The sequence below is a fragment of the Copadichromis virginalis genome, linkage group LG14, assembly GCF_057382275.1.
Source record: "Copadichromis virginalis isolate Kocher_CV1m ecotype Utaka linkage group LG14, C_Virginalis_male_GT1.1, whole genome shotgun sequence".
NCBI classification, from domain to species: domain Eukaryota; kingdom Metazoa; phylum Chordata; class Actinopteri; order Cichliformes; family Cichlidae; genus Copadichromis; species Copadichromis virginalis.
In genome coordinates this window covers 25,518,431-25,540,838 of record NC_140631.1, presented here as the reverse complement: position 1 = coordinate 25,540,838, position 22,408 = coordinate 25,518,431, and the positions used below count along the sequence as shown (strand labels likewise).

General features: G+C 40.0%; 1 protein-coding gene across 1 annotated transcript in view; it reads right to left on the bottom strand.

Moving 5' to 3' along the window:
• Positions 1 to 2,188: 2,188 nt before the first annotated feature.
• The window catches only part of dscaml1 (Down syndrome cell adhesion molecule like 1), a 99,390-nt gene continuing 79,170 nt past the window's right edge, over positions 2,189 to 22,408 (bottom strand). The window contains exons 19-35 of the mRNA XM_085430126.1: positions 21,502 to 21,648; positions 21,249 to 21,404; positions 18,973 to 19,112; positions 15,196 to 15,349; positions 13,254 to 13,371; positions 12,412 to 12,575; positions 12,167 to 12,265; positions 10,384 to 10,572; positions 9,452 to 9,580; positions 9,143 to 9,301; positions 8,861 to 9,016; positions 8,689 to 8,719; positions 8,428 to 8,546; positions 8,134 to 8,286; positions 7,699 to 7,893; positions 7,247 to 7,555; positions 2,189 to 6,968 (exon numbers count right to left, since the gene is read on the bottom strand). Coding sequence (XP_085286252.1) covers positions 6,379 to 6,968; positions 7,247 to 7,555; positions 7,699 to 7,893; positions 8,134 to 8,286; positions 8,428 to 8,546; positions 8,689 to 8,719; positions 8,861 to 9,016; positions 9,143 to 9,301; positions 9,452 to 9,580; positions 10,384 to 10,572; positions 12,167 to 12,265; positions 12,412 to 12,575; positions 13,254 to 13,371; positions 15,196 to 15,349; positions 18,973 to 19,112; positions 21,249 to 21,404; positions 21,502 to 21,648 — 3,008 coding nt within the window. The 3' untranslated portion in view covers positions 2,189 to 6,378. The remainder of the gene's footprint in view (positions 6,969 to 7,246; positions 7,556 to 7,698; positions 7,894 to 8,133; positions 8,287 to 8,427; positions 8,547 to 8,688; positions 8,720 to 8,860; positions 9,017 to 9,142; positions 9,302 to 9,451; positions 9,581 to 10,383; positions 10,573 to 12,166; positions 12,266 to 12,411; positions 12,576 to 13,253; positions 13,372 to 15,195; positions 15,350 to 18,972; positions 19,113 to 21,248; positions 21,405 to 21,501; positions 21,649 to 22,408) is intronic.

Below are 22,408 nucleotides of genomic sequence, written 5' to 3'. Positions count from 1 at the left end.
AACTGAATGTTCACTTCAGGTCAAAGTGATCTTCAGGCCAGCGATGCTGCCAGTTGGCCAGTCCACTTCTGATTGTGTTGAAGATGTATGATCTGACACAACAATAGAGCCGGAACGTATGTTAATGCAACCAATTTATATCAAAAGATGGTGTGAAGAGTCGATGTGCAGTCAAACCTGAGTCCCACATTAGAAGAAGAGGAAATCCTGATAGAGAAGCAGAGGAATCGCCAATTCTTCTGTGGAAAGACAGGTAGGTTATTCTGGTATTCATCGGTATTGGATAATGGCTAAAGCACCTGGAAACCAAATCCTGTCAACACCACTAACAACTCTCAAAAACAACATAAAACATGTTGACTTTCAATGAGAAACAGGAGCAAAACAGGAGCTTTCTTTTGGTGTAAATAGCACTTGTAGAAAAATGTGCCACAGGCTGTTGCATCCAGCAAAAGGCTAAGTTGTTGTCAAAGAGCTAGTTTAAGTCAATGAAAGCAGACACTAATGTGATGAGCTTCTGTCAGCATGGCTGCCCTGAGGTGAACTTAACCTTAGTGTGATTGCTTTTCTGCTCATGAGATGTGATTGTACGCGGTTTCTGTGTGTCTCCACGAGAAATTTTGGCTTTAAGGCGGAAGTGCATTGCACTGCCCATCTACCCGCAGAGAGAGTCTGTTGTGAGATTGGGGCAATGTCAAAAATATGTGGTTTAGCTCGTCTTTCGACTCTTGCTTGTGCTCTTGTCGGTCCATCAGCAAGCTGTGGAGAGGAGCTGTAAGTTATAACATGCAAAAAGCTGAAGTGAAACCAAGTGTTAAAAACAATGAAAAGTATCTACGGTCTGTGCTTTTCATACTGTATTGTTTATCTTTGTGTTTTTTTTGTTTTGTTTTGTCAATCCCTTCTCTGCTCTGGCCAATCAGCATTCGACCAACATACAGCATCATCGACATTGAGAAATCAAATATCTCCACAAATGTGGAAGTGCAATAACATAAATAAAACATGAAGGAATCAGTGACAATGCTGAATATTAGGCTGGTCAGTTTCCCAGGTATGAAACCTATAGGTCAGTTTTCTACCAGAGAGACAACTCTGAATAAATCCTTCTGGTTGGATGGTGCTTACATTTCTTATTAACATGAAAACACTAAAATGTTTCAAATCTGTCAAAAACTTGTTGAAAAACTTATATAAAAAATGATATTGTTATTTATTAGGCAAACAAACAGAATTTATGTTTTTATATCCAAATTTGAGCCTGCTCACTTTAGGAGTCAGAAATTAAGCATCTTAATAAAAAAATAATAATGTAATTGACTATATTTTTAATCATATTTTTATTTAAGATTAAATATGACAATTCATAGATAAGAACAAAAATTATATTTCAGTATCAAAAATATCATTTTGATTAAAGAGCATGAGCATACTGGAGGATTAATGATTACATAATTTAAAAGAAAATAATTTTTAATGATCAGATTTTAATTGTGTGGCATAAATCTTACATTGGGTAAGGTATAAGGTATACCTTGTAAATTTTTTAAGCACTACACAAAGTGCAGTACTAGCTGTAAAAGCTAACATGCATGACTCCATATAGTTTAAAGTGGCTGTATGGAGATGCTGACGAAAATAAGCATTTAAGTACACTTAGATATCATGAAAGTAATTACTGGGGAAGTGCAAAATATTCCAAATATTAATAATTACTTGTTCAGAGCAACATAAAAGCCAATCATAGTACCTTGCTGTGTTTATTTTTTTTTAAATAAAGTTAGCTGAAAAAAGTGAAGCAAGATGATTAAACAATTTGGGCAGTCTTAAAAAAATGTCAAGTTTTATAGGCTATATTTTGTCTATAATAAAAAAAAATTACTTTTCACCTCATTTTAAACTCCTTGGTTCTCTGGAGAGTTAAAGACAGTTTACAATTTACAGTAAAGTTTCTACTACTAGTTTGAGATGAGGCAAAAGAGCACAGATTTCTCCAGGCTTGGTTCCCATTTGACCTTTTTCACACGTCTTGGGGCTTTGCAAAGGTTAAATTTGGCTTTTAACCTCCTCTATCCACAACACATGTCCCCATGGCTGAAAAATTCACACTTCTTATGATTTTTCATTAAACAGAAGAAAAAGTTAAGATTCAACATTCAACAGCAAGTCGCCAATAAACAATATCATCACAGTTTATAAAAAGATAGCTTTATTGCACAAGGTGTTGAGTACTCTTTTTTTCCCATTTTTGTTTTGTTTTCATAGAAAAGAAAATGTAGAGTTAAACGCAAGCAATTGCAAATTGAAGCAATGTTTCCCCATAAAAGTTTAAGGAACAACCTCTAAATTTTGAAAATGGTTTCAGTAATCCCCTTTTAAATTGGTCAATTCACCATTTTCCTTTTTCTTTTATAACCAGCAAAATTTTCAGTACATGCAATGCTGCTCCCCTCCCCACAAATGTGGATTAATAATTTATTAATGATTTTTATAAAAGCAAACTCTAAATTTTGTGACAAAGTAAAAACAAACTAAATTACAATAATATTAAAAAATCAACAAAAAAAAAAAAAAAGGAGACAACTCAACCAAATGCCCTGTAAAAGAAGAAAACAATATATTTTTTTTAATTATGCATGGTCCACTCTGACACGTTTTAACTGGTCCATAAATCAAGATAAAGCGGTGTCTGTATAATTTTATAGTCTTGCCGTTAAGTCCTCTTCTGTTTCATTACAATAGCTTCAGTTCAAAGTTTACATTGTGCCCTGGTTTCTAGTGAAGATGTCGAAAATAGTACTCATTTATACAAAACACTTTCCTATGTACACAAGTCTTCTATTATGGAGTAAAACATAAGCTGTATAAGTGGACAACGGGGAACGGTGAGGGTGGAGACGGGGTTCTGATTGATTGGCAGATGGGGAAAACGTTGGGGAAGTGGAACGTGTGAAGTTGGCCTTACAAACACAGGCAAAGTCAGTTTGAAAGTATGTTGTTGTATTTTAAGGAAAAATCCACCCCAGATGTTTCGTAAGCTGAAAAGCTGTCCAAATATAATAAGAGAAATAAGAATAAAATATGAGGACCACTTTATCCAGTGGATTGTTTTTTTCCCTTAATAAATGTTAGTGATTTTATCTTTTCTATACTCGCTATTTGGTACATAAACTTCTAAAACTGATGTATTATCATTAATATTAAAATGGAAATTTGAGTATGATTAATATTTTCCTTACTATGTGAGTATGCTTTGTAAAACGCATTGAAAGCAATTCAGTGTTCATATGTTTGGGTGGACAAAAAAATAAAAAAAACCATCTGCTATAAAGTATCAAAATAAGCTAAATGTTAAAACGCATATTATATGTAATGGCAAAATGTTACATGGACATTTATGGCCTACTAGAATTCTGGAAATGTTTGGAGGGTGGAATTTTCTTTAAAGACAGACATTACATTTACTTTAAGCAAACTGACAGAGGATCGGTGTTATACGGTAGAAGCAACTTCACTGAAGAACTGGGGAAAGCAGGTTGGACAGAACTTTATTTCATCATTCCAACCAATATCCATACAACTGGAGTAAGGAAGCCCCTGGTTGTGAAAGCAGGCCTGCCCCATTCCCAAACTCTTGTTTTTCTGAAGACAAGTATTTGCATAACTTGAAATGTAAAAGCTAAAAGAAAAGGCATCGTAACCATTAGCAACAAAAAGCAAAAATACATATCTCTCCCGGCTAGTTTTCAAACGAAAGGGAGCATGGATACATTTAGAAGCAGTTTTTAAACACCACTGTGTGGTATGCTCATTGGACTGCACTCCTGGAGTTTGGGAATGACTTGCTGTGACACAGATAGGAAACAGAAATACTTGTTGGTTGTTTGTTGTCATTAATTATAATTATAGGTAATGGCATTGAGTTTGTGAACACACCTTCAGAAGGTACAATACAACATAATACAAGATTCTCACTGTATAGACTGTCCTCGTTATACTGTTTTCTTTTTCAACACCACACTTTCTGCACTGAGCCATAAACCACAGTTAACCAGCGACACAATCTCACACTATAATTTGACTTTACTGTGCTTGTCCTTTCAGCTGCTACCTGCTGCACAGGCGGTACAGCTTTGAACATTTACAAAATCACAAGGGGTTCAAACCTCAGTTTCACCACTTAATTTTCTTTCACACAACTTCCTTTCGCTCTAAGATCTTCTGCCCATGGTTGTGCTACCCGTTTAAACTTCCCTCTTCTTTTTCCTTCTTCTCTTCTGGCAATTTTTTTCACTCTGAGCGATTGTCTTGTGATCTTTTATATATATTTTCAATTAGAACGGCTTTTATATTTCTCTGCATTTTTTTCAATATTCATATATTTGCTATATATTTGAATAGAAATATATATGTACATACTTTTGAAAACAAACATATATCTTTTTCTTTTTTCTATTGCGAGAGCCCTGATGTTATGTTCGACCACTGAAAAACATGTGGAGCAACTCTTCTTTTTTTTTTGGAACGATCTTTGTTATGGGATTAAGCTTTGGGAGAAGAACTAATAGTAATAATAAAAAAAAGATACAGTACCATGCATAAAGCTAAAAATAATTTCAGCAAGGTGGAGGGACTTGAAAATACTCCTTTTAGTTTCAAAGACCACTTATTTTTGAAGAAAAATCTCTCTGCTACTTCACATTATATTGACGCTCGATCCCTCTGATTATACTCTTAAACATTACTGTCTGTTTATAAATTCAAGATTATGCAAATATGATTTTTCTTCATAAATCTCCATAAATCTGCTGCGACTTGCTTCTCATTCAAGCTGACACTACACATCAAATAGCATTTCTGCCCGTCTGTGCATATTAGACCTCTTCTCTCAGTCAGTCTGTCTCTTTGACCTGCCAGTAAGCTAGCAGTAGATCACAGTGACACTGTATGGATATGATGATGGACCGGGTGGGTAAAGGTGAAAGTGGGAAAGGACAGAAAGGGAGGAAAAGGGCACAGGTAAAATGGCTTAAAACAAAAAACATAATGGATATTGTGGCGCCATGATGAATCATATAATGGTCGCTTCCTTCTTGAGGAAGTTTAAGAGAAAAAGAGGGACCTAGTTCTTATAATCTGTAATAGCTCTCTTCTGAACCCACTTCTTTTCCTGTGTTTTTCATTTCCTAAGCCATGTCGTCAATCCAAAACAAAGTTCAAAATGCTGGACCAAATTAGGGTCGTTGCGTTACATCATCAGCATCGACCCATTATCCCCTTTCACAGGTACAAAATGAACATTTGTCAGTTTTGACACAGATGTCTGCCCAAGAGGTCAGCATACAGACTGATTTTAAAAAGGTCCATCGTTGGTGTGCCTGCCACATGCATACATTTATATACACACATATACACCCGCGCAAACACGCTTGCACGCGCGCACACACACACACACACGCACGCACGCAGGCTGTTGAAGGTTTCTGTTACTTGGATCCATTCTAATTTTCTCTTAGTGCACATGAGATTATATTTCCATCATCTGAAAATAAACAGAAAACTGATTTAAAAGAAAAAGGTTGGATTCATCTTGCACTTTATGATGCTTGAATTTTTTTCCCATCTTCTCTGCTTTGAGTCTGTTTAGAAAAGCATCAATTAAGACCACTATGCTGTATCATCCATTGCATGTATATGAAAATCCCTTTGTCTCAAATCTGATATTGAGACGACGGTCCATCCATTGCCTCTAATGTACGAATCCACGATGGAGTAATCTTTCAGAGCCAGTGTAACACCAAGGTTGGTGGTTAATGCATACAGTAAAGCATCCTGCCATGGCACAATGCTGTGATATGAGCTCCTTTCCATCAGAGGCCAAAAAAGCAACATTTTTAAAAACCTAAAAATCTTAATACACATCTCTCTGAAACTCAAGCAACCTGGTTCATTCTACAGCTGTCTTGATCCAGAAAACAAGACAGTGCACGTGGAAAGCATTTTGTGCATAAGTACTGTGTCTTTGCCAGAAAATCAAAATATAGAGTTAACAAATGTGAATAAATCATCTATGTTTTGGCAAAGGTGTTTCCCAGGGTGATGAAGTAAGAGATAAAAATGACACAATAATAACAGAAAGCAATCAGGCAGAAAGAAAGGCAAACCCCTGTGCTGTGGAGACCCAACTCTGACCCCATCATATAATATTGTCAGTGGGAACCCAACCAGCCCCCTGCAGCCTGGCACAGCACAGGCACTGACAGGTAAGCTGTGCATCTGTATGTTTCTCACCCCAATTTTTCATAGAGGCTCTAGGCAAGCGATGGCTTGACCAGCATTCAATGAAGAGTTACAGTGACAGGCCGCAGTGATGACAGGCTACACCAGTGTGTAGGACTTGGAGTAGGCCCCCGCCCCTCCATCCCTTTGCTTCTGTAGTCTGCCTAAGCCCGAGGAGCTGCTCTCCAGGAGAGAGTCTCTGGATCCTCCCATCTTGGAGGAAGATGAAGATGCACCTCCAGGGGTCCCTCCTGTGGCCCCTACTGCCCCACCTCCACCGGAGGATGATGATGCCCCAGAAGCCGCAGCAGAAGCAGCAGCTGCCGCTGCACTCTGGGCTCCTGCAGCAGAGGAGCCAGGCATTGTGAGAGTTCTCTGGGGAAGTGTGGAGCTGCTAGAGCTAGCAGATGCCCCTCCACTCCCACTGCCACAACCACCGCCTCCTGTTGCCCCTCCCGAGGAAGCCCCAGAGGATGTGAGATTGGACAGACCAGAGTGGCCCATGGTTAGGGCCTGCTGTTTTGCAGAGTCCATAGTCACATGACGGCCCTGGGTGTGGTATGCACGTTGGGCCAGGCCACGAATAGAGGCTTCACGTGGTGGGACCACTGGACACGGGTCATGACGCTCTGCCTGCTTTCGAAAAAAGGGGTCTGACTTCATGTAGAGGGGTAGGTTGCAGTAGTCACCTGGAAGGGAAAAGTAAAATTTATCATCACTGCACAAGCTTATAGGATATAATGGATAGTATACTGTGCACCACAATAATTGCTATAAACTCATCTAATAATCAGAATACATGCATACTATCTACAGTTTGTTTGAGTTATTTACAGAAAACATTTACTTACATGAAGTCTGATTTTCACAATACAATTTTAAGCCTTTGGCCATACTTTTTAAATTTGTTTTCATATTAAAAATCCTAACAGACAAAAAAGAATCATGCTTAGAGGTGACAACTCACTCTTGGCGCGATGCGGAATGGGAACAGCTACATTCTTGCCACGGTCATAGTCTTGGGGTTTAGGTGGCGAGGCAGTAAAACGGCAGATGCCGGGCTCTGACGGTGTGCTCATGGACGTCATGCTGTCTGCATTGTCGTTGGTACCTGTAGTCATCTGATCAGATGAGCTGTCAGAAATAAAGCACTCTGTAATCTCAAATTTAGCATGTTGCAGGTGTTCCTCCAGCTTGGCATGCTCATATGCTCTTGCCAGCTCCTCGTAGGTGGAGGAGGCACTCTCTGTTGACACCATGCTGTTGCGCCCTTTATCTGTTCAAAAAAATAAGGAAAGGAAATGAAGGCAAGCCCCTTTCATAGCCTACTGCAAAATCACATTTGCTTCCTGCAGATAAATAGCCTTAATTGTATGTACATGCTAATGGCTGTAAGTGTCATTTCACCCATGTACTAACCTGTGTCCTGCGAGAGGCTGGCACTGTAGCTGTCACTCTCTGTGACAGTGATGCCATGCTGGGAGCCAACTGTGCGCCAGTCTGAGGTGAGAGTACGGGCTGGCGTAGAGGCCTGGCACTTGGTCAGAGTCCACTGACTAGAGTAGCGGTTCCTGATGCTGTGGGCTGACTTAACACTCTTCCTTGACACTGGATCTGATGGTAAATGGATGAAGAAATAAGAAGGGTTGGATGTTCACAGCCGGAATAAATCAACAAGAATTTAAAAATAAGAAAGATTGGTCTTCATATTTTGGTCCAGAGAACATTTGAATCATTCATGAAAAAATAATACTAATAACTCAATTGAACTGAGCAGAAATGTTGCATTTAATGAACATATTCAAGGTTAAACATTTAATGATATAATGGAGAGTGAGGAGTAAAAGCACATACTGGTTCCTGGCCGGATGTCAGACATGTCAATCAAAGGGCCAGTGTTCTGGATGAGGGCAGGATGATGGACTGACACACCAGTGCAAAAGCTCTGAGGGTTCCCAGTTTGGTTAAACTCTGTGTCTGTCACAGGGATAGTGGCCTTGTCCTCACCTATGACAGGCAGAAATATTGTGTGTCAACAAAATAACAATTAGCCTAACACCGCATTTCATGTAACGGTCATCGATTCGGTCCTCGGCATAGTTGTGTGAACATATGCGACAAGTCTCTCTTTCTCTCTCTTCCTCTCACCGATTTGCTTGATGCCTTCTTTGTCCTCAATTAGCAGCTGCACTCTGGGGATGTCGATGTGCAGCCGTGGGCCCTGAGGAGGCCCTTTAACCGGGGTGTCGAAACTGCGGTTGTTTTTACTAATTCATAGATACAAGACGAGCACACACAAACATGCATAGTTTGAAGAAAATGGGAAAGAAAGTTGATTTTTGAGTGGATTTTAGGTTACGCTTAATAATATTTCAAGCTTAATTTGCTGAGAATACATTCCAGTCTTACCTGATCAGCATCTCTGCTAAGCTTTTGGCATCTAACGAGAACAGAGGATATAATTAATTTTTCATTTTTTTTTGACAAACAAGTATTCTTAGAATAAATGCTCTGCAGGCTGAATGTAATATTCTCTCTCATTTTCACCACTTATCTCCTCTCTTCTTATTTCTTCTCTCACCTCTCAGTCTCTTTAGTCTCTTTTCTTTGCGTTTCTTGCGAATGATGAAGAGCAACGCAACACCAAGTGTGACCAAGATCACAGGACAGCCAATAGAAAACAGCTTCTTGACATCGTCGTTCTTCTCCAGAGGGGATTTAATTGGCGGTATTGTGCCTGTAGAGATCAGTTTAATGTGCTTTCATAAGACAATATCATAAGGTACCCATTTTAATGGATTTCTCATTAAAACAATGCCATTTATCCAAAGTAAATGGCAAATGAAGATCATCTTGTACTCACTGCCATCATAGTCTAGAGTGGCAAACTGGGAGCTCTGGTTACCACAGCCAGCACTGTTACAAGCTTTCATCTTTAACTCATACCAGGTGGCCTCACGCAGCTCTGCCAGGAACACATCTGTGGTGGCGTTGGTGCGCACGTTCTGCCATGTCCAAGTGCCTGCACGAGTGCACACGACTCTTAATTACGATCACGTTTTTTCAAGAAAAAATAATATATGTGTCTAAGTTTGGTCACTTTTCCATTGAATTTATATCAGGACATCTCCAATATTACCAAAAACTGAAAAATGAAAAAGGAACCACTCACCTTTCGGTCTAAATTCTAGCGTGACAGCTGTGATCGGACAGCCTCCACTGGCCCAGCCTTGCAAGTTGAGGCGAGCATGGCTGGAGTTAATGTGGGTGAAGACAGGCTGGTCTTTGTTGAACTGGGGTTCTGTAAAGGCAGCAACGGTTTGATGCAGAATATGCTCAGAATATTAAAACAATATTTGGAATGGCATTTCACAGGTAATATGGTTAACACAGGTCATCAGCAGCAGACCTGCACACAACATTCAGTTAAATAAACTAAATAATATATTGATGCAGTTACAGCAAAAACTGAAGCAGCAAAGTTTAGTATTGTATGTAATATGTTTGCATAATCTCTGAGAGGTTAAATATGCATTTTGTAATGACTACCAAATTTGAAACTGGACTGCACTATAAGAAGTTTAATGACAGCATAAACATCCCGCTGGTCAGTCATATCACTGTCCATAAAACAAACCTTTCCCACTGCATTTTGAGAGCAGTGTACATTAATTTAAAGCCTTACTAATGACACGTAACCTTGCTTTGGAGCCATTTGTAAATGAAAAAGCATTAAATGTATCAAATGTTTTAATTCTGATATTTAATATTGAAACTAATTTGATATCATTTGAATAGACTGAAGCATAGATGAAAGAAAATAACCCTCCTGTAATAAAACACATGATCTATTCGTATATCATCTATTCATTCACATTTTTCAAAAGTCAATTCAAATTTTGAGATTGCGGAAAAGATACATTTAAAGGTGCATTAAACACTTTCAGTTGACGTTTTTTGTTGACCTCCTCACATGTGACCTGCTGTATTTTCTGAGTGTTATCTAGAACCCCTTTTCAAAAATAATTCCATTGTGTAAAAATATATTTTTTTTACTTGTCTGCTGTATATATTGTTTAAAGTCCTTTTCTGCCAACTTCTCACCTCGCCCGTGAGTCTTTGCCTCAATGATCTCACTGATACGTCCAGCACCAACGCTGTTCTTGGCAGCCAGCTTGACTTTGTACCAGGTCCCACAGCGCAGGTTGTCCAATTTGAAAGAGCGCTCGCTAGAACTGATGAAAACATCTTTCCATTCCTCTGTGTTGTCTACAGAGTACTGCAGAACAAAACCTGCATAAGAAATGAGACATGCACAAAATAGTTTTTTCTCAGTTTGATGCAAATCCCTCACTAATATAAAGTCTACTGAACTTTCAGACATTGGTACCACTCCTGGCCACTAGATGGCAATGTATGATTGCACTTCCCTTGTCCAGTTAAGCCTCAATTGGAGGATGGTGTAGCTGCTCTCTGTCTATGCCGCCATTAGTTACCTACAAACCCCAAGACTGGGATGGCGCTGACTGAGCATCTATGCAAATGAGGGCATGCAATATGGTGACTGTTTTTATAATCAGCTGCCTTGAAGAGCCAACTCCCTCCCACTCTGAGACACCTTCCATCTAATCCTCTGTCTTTCCTTCTGCCTGTATATGATTACGCATATATGACTGTCTCACTCTGAGTGTTTCCTTGTACTCTTTGTACCATCTTCATTTCCTTACTCTCTCTCTTTTTCTAACAGATGGTGCGATGGAGTCCAAAACGTTAAAAAGGGTTAACATGCAGATCGAGCAGTGTCTGTAAGTTTTATAGTCACCCTCGGTCTGTCACAGAACAGAAGAGGACACAGCAGAACATAACAGAAGATAGCACAGTGAACAGTACAGAACAGCACAACAACAGGCTGGAAGAACACTATGACTGACTGCTGTTGTACATAATATAAGATTCTCAGTGTATGGGACCAGTCTGCAACATTTGGCGATTTGTCTATTTAGAAATTATTTTATTTTTACACAAACTGGAAAAAAGTCCTCATTACCAGCTGAAAATGGCTTTATTAGTGCACACTAGCATGTTTTTTCTGAAAGGGAATCATATACAGACATCAGGGCAGTGATACTGCAAAACAGGTGCGTGACAAGGAACTATTGCTGACAATGAGCCGGTGGATTTAGCGACGGGACTTTCCGCTATCACACAAGTTCTACAGAAAAGATTTATGGACACATAAGACTAGATGCTGTATGCAAATACTGGCACATCCCTATTTGAATACTAAGCTGCACATCCAGTAGAGGCTGTTTAAGTTTATGCATTATATCCTGTTTCAGTTTTGCATAATGCATGCACGCAAGTCTTTCTTGGGTCATCCTGGCAGCACGGTTTCCAAAAGGAGTATATTCTATTCAGTTTTGGAGGCCTTCATGTGCTGATTGCAAGAAGCTATTACTAAATGTCATCTACTGAAATTTCTCTGGTTTTATTTGTTTGTTTTCATTGTCATTTATTCTGTAATCACATAAGGTAGAATAGCGGCTTTACCAAAACCATATATGGTGCTTGAGTGTGTCATATAGAGCAGTAATAAGTTAAACTGCCACAGCCTGACCAAAGGGAGAGACCCAGTCACGCACACTGTGGCCATCTTCACATACAGCTCATCAATAATCAGCTAATCAAACAGACACACAATTAACAGGGAAACATAAAACCAAGACACCATTCAATAAACTAATAGGTCAATAGAGACACTACCAATAATGCCAGGCAGGAGACAAGCTGAGGCACGACAAACATGTCAGCTATAGACAAGAGGAAAGTAATGTGAGTACACAAGAGGAGAGACAGATATACGGCTTTCCTCCGAAAAATTACGCACCTCTTATAGAGCTGCCGCCATTGTCTCCTGGTATCCAAGCCAGAGTGATGGAGGAGGTGGAGGTGGTAGAGACGGTTAGACGTGGCTGGTCTGGAGGTACTGAGGACGAGGCACAGAATCTTATAATACCATGACTTATATTATCAAAGACATACTTTTGATGAGTTATGTATTCATTTTGGCAAATCTTAATGTTTATTACGTAAAAAAAGTTTGCTAGTGTGTCATTATAGCCATTCGCTTACCTTGCACCAAAAGGTTGACTATAATAGTGTCAAAGCCAAGTGTGTTTGTGGCTGTGCAGGTGTAGTAACCAGAATCCTCAGCTTTGACAGAGCGCAGCACCAGAGTCCCATTAGCCAAAATGAGACGCTGCCCATCTAGAGAAACTGGTATGGCTGTGTCCTCACTATTGAAGAGAAAGAGACACTGATAAGAGGACCTTCAGTCTATTATTAGGGTTAATTAAGTATCAGCAGCCACTTTGAAACACCTATGGTCATAAAAATTATTTAATATAATAAAAGATTAATAAAATTGAATTAATTCTAATCTATTTCTCTGATTAACAATGTTAATGATTTATTAATTTTTGCTATATCGTTATATGTTCTTTTGTCTTAGTTTTACTCATGAGGATGGACTCCAAGGGGATACAAGAGAAACTGGGACTTTTGTGGAAAGCTGCAGCAATAAGACAAACTTAGTTCTGTTCAATATTAACTTTATCTCATTATAACCATACTGGTGGGCCCTCCACAACAGTCCCAGCTTCTCTCGTGGCCCCTGGAGAAAATTAATTGCCCACTCCTGGTTAAGGTGGATCACTTGTGTTAAGATGTAAGTTAGGATCTGACTTGGTGTTTTGCATAGTTTCTAGTCTGAAGGTTTTCATAATAATTTTTAATGGCTCATCCAACCAGGACTGCAATGAAGCTGGAGGCTATCCCAAATGAAATTGGCAAGAAGTGAGGTACACTGTCTGCACATTACCTTAGCATGTGCACTTAATTGTCTGTAATCAATTCTCAGAGGAATTACAGCAGCAAGAACACTCTGCTTCAGTATTTCTAGTGTGGATTCTCACCTGTCTTTGGTCCATTTTATGGTAGGTGTAGGTTCTCCTACTGAGCTACAGGGCAGTCGCACCTCTTTCATCCAGGGAGTGGTCACGGTACCGCCAAATGAGAGGATTTTAGCTGGGGCTGGTGCAGGAGAGGAAAAAAGTGAAAGGTGTATAGAGGCAGAGAAATTTAATAAAAAGACCTTTAGAGCTAATTGCATTAACACTCAAGCAGCCCATAAGACCAGCTGAGCAATAGACTAATTAATATGCACCAATCGGATGATTTGCTGTTGTCAAATAATTTTCAAATCCAATTAACAATCACTTGGTTTTGAACCAATACATCCCAGTGTTAATGCATGTGCATACATTGATTTATCTTCTTGCTAGAATTCTTTTAATAAGCACAATTAACTGAGAGGAAATGTGTACTCCCTATAATTCACATTAGAATTTGTTACACTGGCTGGAAAAAAATAGAACATTTATATATATATATATATATATATATATATATATATATATATATATATATATATATATATATAAAGAATACAAAGAATGAGAAGAGGGGATATGAAAAAAAAAGTCTTTCCATTCAGGCACATAACCCTCTTATTCTCTGTCACTCCCCTACCCTCTCTGTCTCGCTTTCTTTCCCAAGCTTGGCGTCTTAATGCTAGTGCTCTGGTGCACTTATGTTAAGGTTGAATGAAGTATTGAGTGAGCAAGCCTGGAGGACACTGTCTATTACAGCTGCCGATCAGCAGCACACTCCAATATGAGCACACATTAACAAACCTTTGCATCCAAGTCAAAGGAATGAACAGATAAAGAAAAGGCACTCTATTCATTCTTACGCCTTTATTCAACCTGGCCTTTAATCCAAAGCCTATTGATTTAACTGCCATTTTCATTTTCTTAAACACTTTGCCTCTCTATTGTCTTCTATATTAGTTAGCTCAGCTCTTTTTTCCTCCACCTGCTGCCCACCTCTGTTGCTCCCCTCTTATCATTTCCCTGGATGAGAGCAGTTTATCTGGTGCCCTCTGAACTCTAAAATTAATCGTGCACCTCTGTAACGTCAAAGCGAGCAGTAACACAGAAATAAAGAACGAAAGTAGGGGCTGTGGAGTAGAAAATATAATATTGGGAATAATTACATCACATCTACTATCAAATAAAAACACATGACATGTGCAGCAAGATTACAGTCCTTTATGGCGTAGTGTGTTACCAATGGTATTCTTGGTGACTGCAGTCCCAAAATGCCTTTAGATCACTAACAAGCTTCTGCTGTGTAGTTTTCTCATGATTATTCTCACCCCATGAGGCAAGATCGGGCTCACACAGATTGGCTTGCCAGTCTGTGTGGCTGGGTCTGGGATCAATTACTTATTTATATATATACAAATTTATAGACAAATCAGTGTATAACTTTCATGTAATGTGCATTTGTCCTGGATTTTTTTGTCTCTCTTCATTAAAACAAAACTTGCATAAAAATTAGAGACTGTTCATTTCTTTGTAAGTGAGCAAACTTATAAATTCAGCAGGGGAGCAAATAATTATTTCCTCCATTGTATAGCAAACGTAATGCAGTAAGAAGATGATGGGGCATGTAAAGCAAAACATCCTTTAAAAATGCTTATTTTTAGTTCATGAGTGGTGCAGTGGGGTGAAGAATAGTCGGAGAGAAAACGAGTGGTTTGTAGAGCAGCACCACTCTAACAGCGGATGTATCCTAATAGTTCCTGAGAGAGAGGACAGAAGCAGGGGAAAATAAACAGGAAAAAGAGGGCACTGTTTGTTTCTTCCACCAAACAAAAGTCGGTCAAAAGATTACTTCACAAATTTAGCATTGAACCTCGATAAAATTATCAAACTTAAATTTTGAGGGTCTTTTATCAACAGTGGGCACTTCCACTAATCATGGGTCTCCCTTTCATATCGAGGGACTCACCTTTGGCAGCTGGCTCCACAGTGACCTTTTCGCTGAAGTTACCTCGGCCTGCAGTGGTGACGGCTGCAGCCCAGATCAGGTACTGCTGGCGGTGGTTGAGGTGTGTGATTCGATAAAACAGCAGCTCTGGATTAGCTTCATACTCACTTGGGAGCTAGAGAAAAATGAAATGAGAAGAGACATTGTTGATTTGGAAGAACAAACTTGATAATGTCCGAAAAATCATTTCACTTGATTAAAACTGTTCGACTACCTCTTACTGCAATTATCTAATCAGCCAATGGCACAACTTAATGCATTTAGATATGTAGACATGGTCAAGAAGACCTCCTGAAATTCAAAAGTGAGCATCAGAATGGGGACTCTGAAAGTTATATGGTTGTTGGTGCCAGACAAGCTGGTCTGATGATTTCAGAAACTGCTGATCTACTGGAAAGGCGATGGTGTAATGGTGCGGGCTATTTTCTTTGCACACTTTTTATCCTTTTGTACCAACTGAGTACCGTTTAACAACACAGTCTAGCTGAGTGTTGTGGTTGACCGTGTCCATCCCTTTATGACCATCGTGTACCCATCATCTGATGGCTGCTTCCAGCAGGATAGAGTGCCATGTCACAAAGCTCAGATAATCTCAAACTGGTTTCACTGTACTCGACTGGCCTCCACAGTCACCAGATCTCAATCCAATAGAGCACTTATGGGAAGCGATAGAACAGGAGATTCACATCATAGATGTGCAGCTGACAAATCTGCAGCAACTGTGTGATTATGTCAATACGCACCAAAATCTCTGAGGAATGTTTCCAGCACCTTTTTGACTCTATGAAGAATTAAAGTCGTTTGAAGTCCAAAAAAGTGCACAATGAGACAAAATGGGCAATTACAATAAAAAGAGTCTGGATTGGTTTGGAAACATGTAGCACTTTAACGGTACCTTTTCAAAATTAAAAAGAAAATGTTTTATAGCATTTCTCCGAAAATTTTAAGTATATTCAAGGTAGCATAAGATAAAATTTTGGGGATTCCAAATACAAGATTGTTTGGAGAGGCTGGAGTGATGTGATGAACTGAGTGAACATCATTTTAACGTGAACCAATTATTTTCTTCCTCATTTTTTATCAGTAAAACAGAGACTAAGATGGGCTAAAAGTTAGAGAGGTTCTGAGGCTTATCATAATGTGGTAAGGCAAAACGGTATGAAAGGATGACGCTGGAGGGAGGGAGGGAAGGAAGGCAAGCGATGCTTGAGGAGAGAGAGGCGAGAGGGTTGGATTGGGGGAGTGAATCCCACTCCCTCGCCTTCTCCGTTCTCCTCGGGGAGGGCAAACAGAGATATGAGAGAGGAAGACAATAGGGGACAGACAAATGAGTCAGTCAGAGATATCATGAACAGTCATACACTAATGAGGCCTATCTACTGCAGGCATCAGCAGTGATGGAGAGGAGAGGAGAGGAGAGGAAAGTAACACAAACAGACAGAGGAAGAGGAATGGTTACCCACAAGCAGTATGAATACACACCAATACATATGCATGAATGTACTGAAACACAGGCACACACACACACACACACACACACATAGAGCCGCATACATGACCTGGAGGTGGATGTGTAATTGCAGTGTGTTTAACCCAGCCATGTGTCTCCTGTCTAGACATATACGCATCACTGTCCCCTTAACACACACACACACACACACACACACACACACACACACACACACACACACACACACACACACACACACACACACACACAGAATCTTTCATTTTCATTCGCTATTCACCTACCCACCAATTATACCTGTATTTCCTCAACTCCTACTCTTCACCTACTCCTCAGGTATCCCAGCAGTCAGCTATATATACACACACCTGCAACTCTGGCTGTTGCTGTGCTGCTGGCCTCAAGTAATAAATAGTATGGAAAAAAAAAAAGAAAGAAAGAAACAATCAAAAATCAAAAATTCAACACACACACATACACTGCACTGTAAGGCAGCACCTAACATTCACTCGGCACCCTCTAAATCATATTTTACTACACCCAAGCTTGACACCGTCTTACATTTGTGACTGACAGGCACACATACACGGATGAAATGAAGACTGCGATACAAGTGTCAGATAGCATGAACAGTCAGCGAATGTGCCAGACCAGTAAAACCTGCGAAGACACTGCAGCGTTACTGAGCTCTGTCCTAGCCTGCTGGGTTGTTGTCTGCAGAACGGTTTATTCTGTGCAAACAGATTCCAGTATTCATGTTGTTTTTCACATTTATGAGCAGGTTGCCATGAAGGAATCCACTGAGCTTTTTATTACTTCACTATGTTCCCTGTTCATCATCCATTCCTCTTGCCTGTGACGCTCTCTCTATTTTTCTCTCCGACTATTCTTCACCCCACTGCACCATCCTTCTGTGCACCCCCGATGCCATCACTGTTCTTCATTTCTTTATCTTTACATTTGTCTGTCATCTGTGGGCCCACTCCTTGCTTTTTCCTGCATCTATCCACCAATATACCCCCCCCCCCCTCCCTTCTATTTTACATTGTTTTAGCCCCCCGCCCTACTCTCACATACGCATCAATATCTTCTTCTGCACATTTGTCTCTATACTCTCCGCTGCAAGCTGAAGCATGGATGGAGAGATGGATAGATAGAGGGTGGGATGGATGTATGGGTGGGTGGGTAGATGCTAGGAGGAAGGGAGGGAGGGAAGAGTGACAGAGTGTGTGTTGCTGTAACGGATATTAAAATATTCCTCCGGCATGGAAATAGCGGTGATCCGGGGAACGATAGAGCGAGATAATGAAAAGAGGAACAAAAGTACTCCCCGCGCGGTGTGTCTGACCCCCCCATCCCTCCTTCCTTCTCTCCAGTCGCACTCATTTACATAGTAATCATGCCGAACTCTGCATGGGGGCTTCAGAAAGAGATAGATAGATAGATAGATAGATAGATAGATAGATAGATAGATAGATAGATAGATAGATAGATAGATAGATAGATAGATAGATAGATAGATAGATAGATAGATAGATAGATAGATAGATTTATGAATGAAGGACATTAAGGAAAAGATGTAAATTTCTCAAAGGGAACATTTATATAGTACATGTGTATGCATGCGTGTGTGTGTTCAAGATTGCAAGCAGGTTATATTTCTTGCTTTAAATTCACACTGTTATAGAAACATGAGTTGCATATATGTATGTACCTCTATATCGCTCATGTAATACATTTATGAGTGCGTTTCTGTGTGCGTATGTGTGTGTGTGTGTGTGTGTGTGTGCGTCTAAGCTAGAGTGTGTATTTGCTCTTGGCTTGTTTTCTGCCCTCGTTGATGAACAGATGAGGTTGTCCTGGCAACGTGATGAGACGCAGATATGTAAATGAGGCTGGAGGGTGAGTTTGCACGCACACACACTGCAGAATGAGGAGAGCTCATTTCACACACGTATCTCGCTGAGACTGCAGCACTAGACCACACACAAAAACACACCCCAACACACACACCTACACACACACACACACACACACACACACACCTACACACACACACACACACACACACACACACACACACACACACACACACACACACACACACACGCAAATGCTGTAATTAAGTCAAATGAGTTTTATCTCAGCAACATATAAAATGTTTAACAGAAGCTATTTTCTGCATAGAAAATAGGGTCTTGTCCCCTTCACTTTTCCACTTTAATTCATTTGTTTATCGTGAAACTCTCTGCGCCCCTCTTGTAACTTACCGGTTGGCCTGACCCGGGGCTGGAGCAGTAAATGGTGTACTTGCGGATGATTCCATTTGGCTTGTGAGGGGGCAACCACGACACTACGACACTGCTGGCAGAGGAGGGCACAGCTTTGATGCCAGCTGGGGGTCCAGGGTCTAAAAAGAAAGAAATGGAAGGCTGAGTAAAATGTGAACCACTTATATTTCAATGTGGTTACAGTAAACGGGAAGTAGTTTTCCCTTTCATCTTTATTATTTGCAGTAAATTGAACATCTTTGGGTTTTAGACTATTAGTTTGACAAAACAAGCAGTCAGAAATTCAATTCAACTTTCTTTTACACATCATAATAACAGCTATCTCGAAGCGCTTGTTAATATTATTAGGTAAAACCCTACAATATTAGAGAGAGAACTCCAGTGATCAATAGCCTGGCTTATGGGAAAATACAAAAGGAATATTTCAGTATTTTCTGCCATTTAATAGAGCACAGATAATGATGTTAAGAACATGACTAGCGGTATACCAGCTGCTCTATATGCATACTGGCCTGCATATAGTAGTGTATTATTATACATTCTAAAAATCTATTGGTTCTTTATTATCATTTATAAAGCCCTAAAAAAGGCCTTATGCTGCATGACTGTAGTCCTCAACCTCTTCCCAAATAAAGATTTCTCCTCATCAGCCCCACTAAGTATGAAACTACTGGTGAATTAATTAATTTAAGACCTCACTTCATTATAAACAACATCTTATGAGAAAGTCTTCATTTGGACACTAGTGACACCTGTAGCTTTACATACATTTAGAACAGACAATATGCCTTAAGTTCCATAAAGAGAAAATGATTATTCTCTCTTTACTATCACCATTTAAGGCTCATACTGAGCAAAAAATTTAAAAATGCATGATCTATAACAACAATGTATGATATGACCAACAACTCCCTTACTCAGTGATGTCCAGAAATTAGGCTGTTTTTGATGGAAATTTGTATTTGGCCGAGCACCAGCAGAATATGACATTAGGATTTATTAATATGAGAGGTATTTGTGCAATACTTAAATATTATTAAGAGATATGAGTTCATTTAGAGTCAAAGGTCAGAAAATCCTGAGAGAACTTGACAACATTGGAATTTATACCAAAATAGTATTTTTAACATAAAACCCACAAATGAAGACATGTAACCACACATTCAAAGAGCCAAATACTGTGGTCCCCTAGATATAAGGCTGAAAAATTAATCCCGGTCTTCAATATTCTTATGCTTGCTGTCTTCTATGTTTATTCATATAAGAGACAGAGGCAGAGAACGACAGACTGAGAACTGGCTGTTTGCACAATTGCACAGCAAACACTTTTCCATGTGCTGCGGCCAGAACCGAGGGCAAAGGGAAAATACAGAAAACGCTGAGCGTTTGTGAAGAGGTTGCCCCTGGACACAGTGTCAACCCGCATCAGGGAAAAAAGACACACTCAGTTTGCCCCAGATAAACACGCACACTCTCACACACGCACACACAAAGACTAACACAATAGACATATTTGAATAGCAATTGCAGTGGGGCCAGCTCATAAAATGGAGATATGGTGGTGAAAAGAGAATAAAGGCCTTTTCTGAAACGACACATCTTAGAATCACCGGCTCCCCTCTCTTTCCTGCACTCCCTCTCTCCCTCATTTTCTTCATCTCCAGACGCCTGCCTTCTCCTCTGCCTGGCCCCAGGGAGGTGGAGGAGAGGCGGATACGGATGTAATCCACAGCACCGCCAGTGTAAGCACAAAATTAATTCTCTCTAAGCCACAAAGAATTAATCCCTCTCCTTGTGCTGGGTGCCAGGGTAGACTTGCACACAAACAATAGCGCATGTACACACACATGCACTCGTGCATGCACGCCAACACAAAGCCATATACACCTGCAAACAGACAGACTTAACCCCCAACCCATCTCCACACACACACCTCCAGATACCCGCATGCACAGACTGACACCCTTAGGGTCCTTAACCACACACACACTTTTTGGCTTCTTAATTCTCATTAGCACTGGTAATGGCACATCAGAGCACAAAGAGGTTTTAATCAGCAACCTCAGCCTTACAAAGACCCCCTCTACCCCCGCTGGCTCTCTGCCTCCCACATTGCTGCCTAAACCAAGAAAAAGAAACAAAAAACCTTAAACCTGCCCCAAAGATGTGAGGAAAGTAAATGACTCCTCCTGACTGGAGGTCAGTTCTTCACTTAGTTTATCTGTTTGGTCAGAGCTAGTAAAATACAGACTCACAGTCCTCACGGGTTTGGATATAAAGGACGTTGCTCCGGACGCCATCCCCAGCCTGGGTGTAGGCCAGCACTTGGATGCTGTAGTTAGTAAACTTTTCAAGGCCTCTCAGCTCCACTTGCTCTTTGGTGGTTGTGATGTTCTGCATTTCACCCCACTCTGTTAGACAATAGGACAGAGAGAAGATTAGAATGCAAACCTGAGACATTTAGTGATCGCAATTTAACCTGGATATAACAAGACAAACTCAACACACCTCCGTCTGGGAAAACAGCCCAAAAAACAACACGATATCCCTTCAATACACCGTGAAGTGTCAGTCTTGGAGGCTCAGCCCATGTGATAACTGCTTCGTCAGATGTTACAGAAATGGCTCGCACATTCTGAGGAGGCTGACTGGGTACTAAAGACAAAGACAGAGGACAAAAGGTCAGATGAGTTATCCAAGCTGTGAATCGTCAGGTATTTAAATATGTAGTGCACCTTTTCAGTAATGAAGGTCTGATCATTGAATGTTGGAAAAACAACTAATTTGACTGATTGCACTACAAAGATAAAATGCGGAAAATCCAGGAATTATTTACTCTTAAATATGTGGTTTATCATTAGAAGATAGATTTCTTTCCATGCTGTGGAACTGGATTACATTAGGGGAGCGGTTCTAAAACTTTTGTTGTCATGTCCCAGTTCAGAAACTGAAAAATAATTCATGTCCTTCACAACACAAATTTCACATTTTATTTTATGGAGTAACCATAAACCAAGTTGAGTTTGACTTAAATAAAGGCCACTGTAACAGCATGAATAAACACTTTTTTCCCTGAAAAAATCATATTGCTTAACTTATTTTCATTCCATGCTTTCTGTCCAAATGCCACAGTGCTCAATGAACTTAAGAAAGCTAATGGAGATGTAGATTTTTGAACTTGTGTGTGTATATATATATATATATATATACATACATACATACATACATACATACATATATATGTTTCATAACAGCAGGGTGCAAGATGCTAGCAGGCAGGGCATACATGGAGCGCCATAACCAAGTGGCCGGCATAGTGTACAGGAACATCTGTGCCAAGTATAACCTGGAAGTCCCGAGGTCAAAATGGGAGATGCCCCCAAGGGTGGTGGAGAATGACCGAGCTAAGATCCTG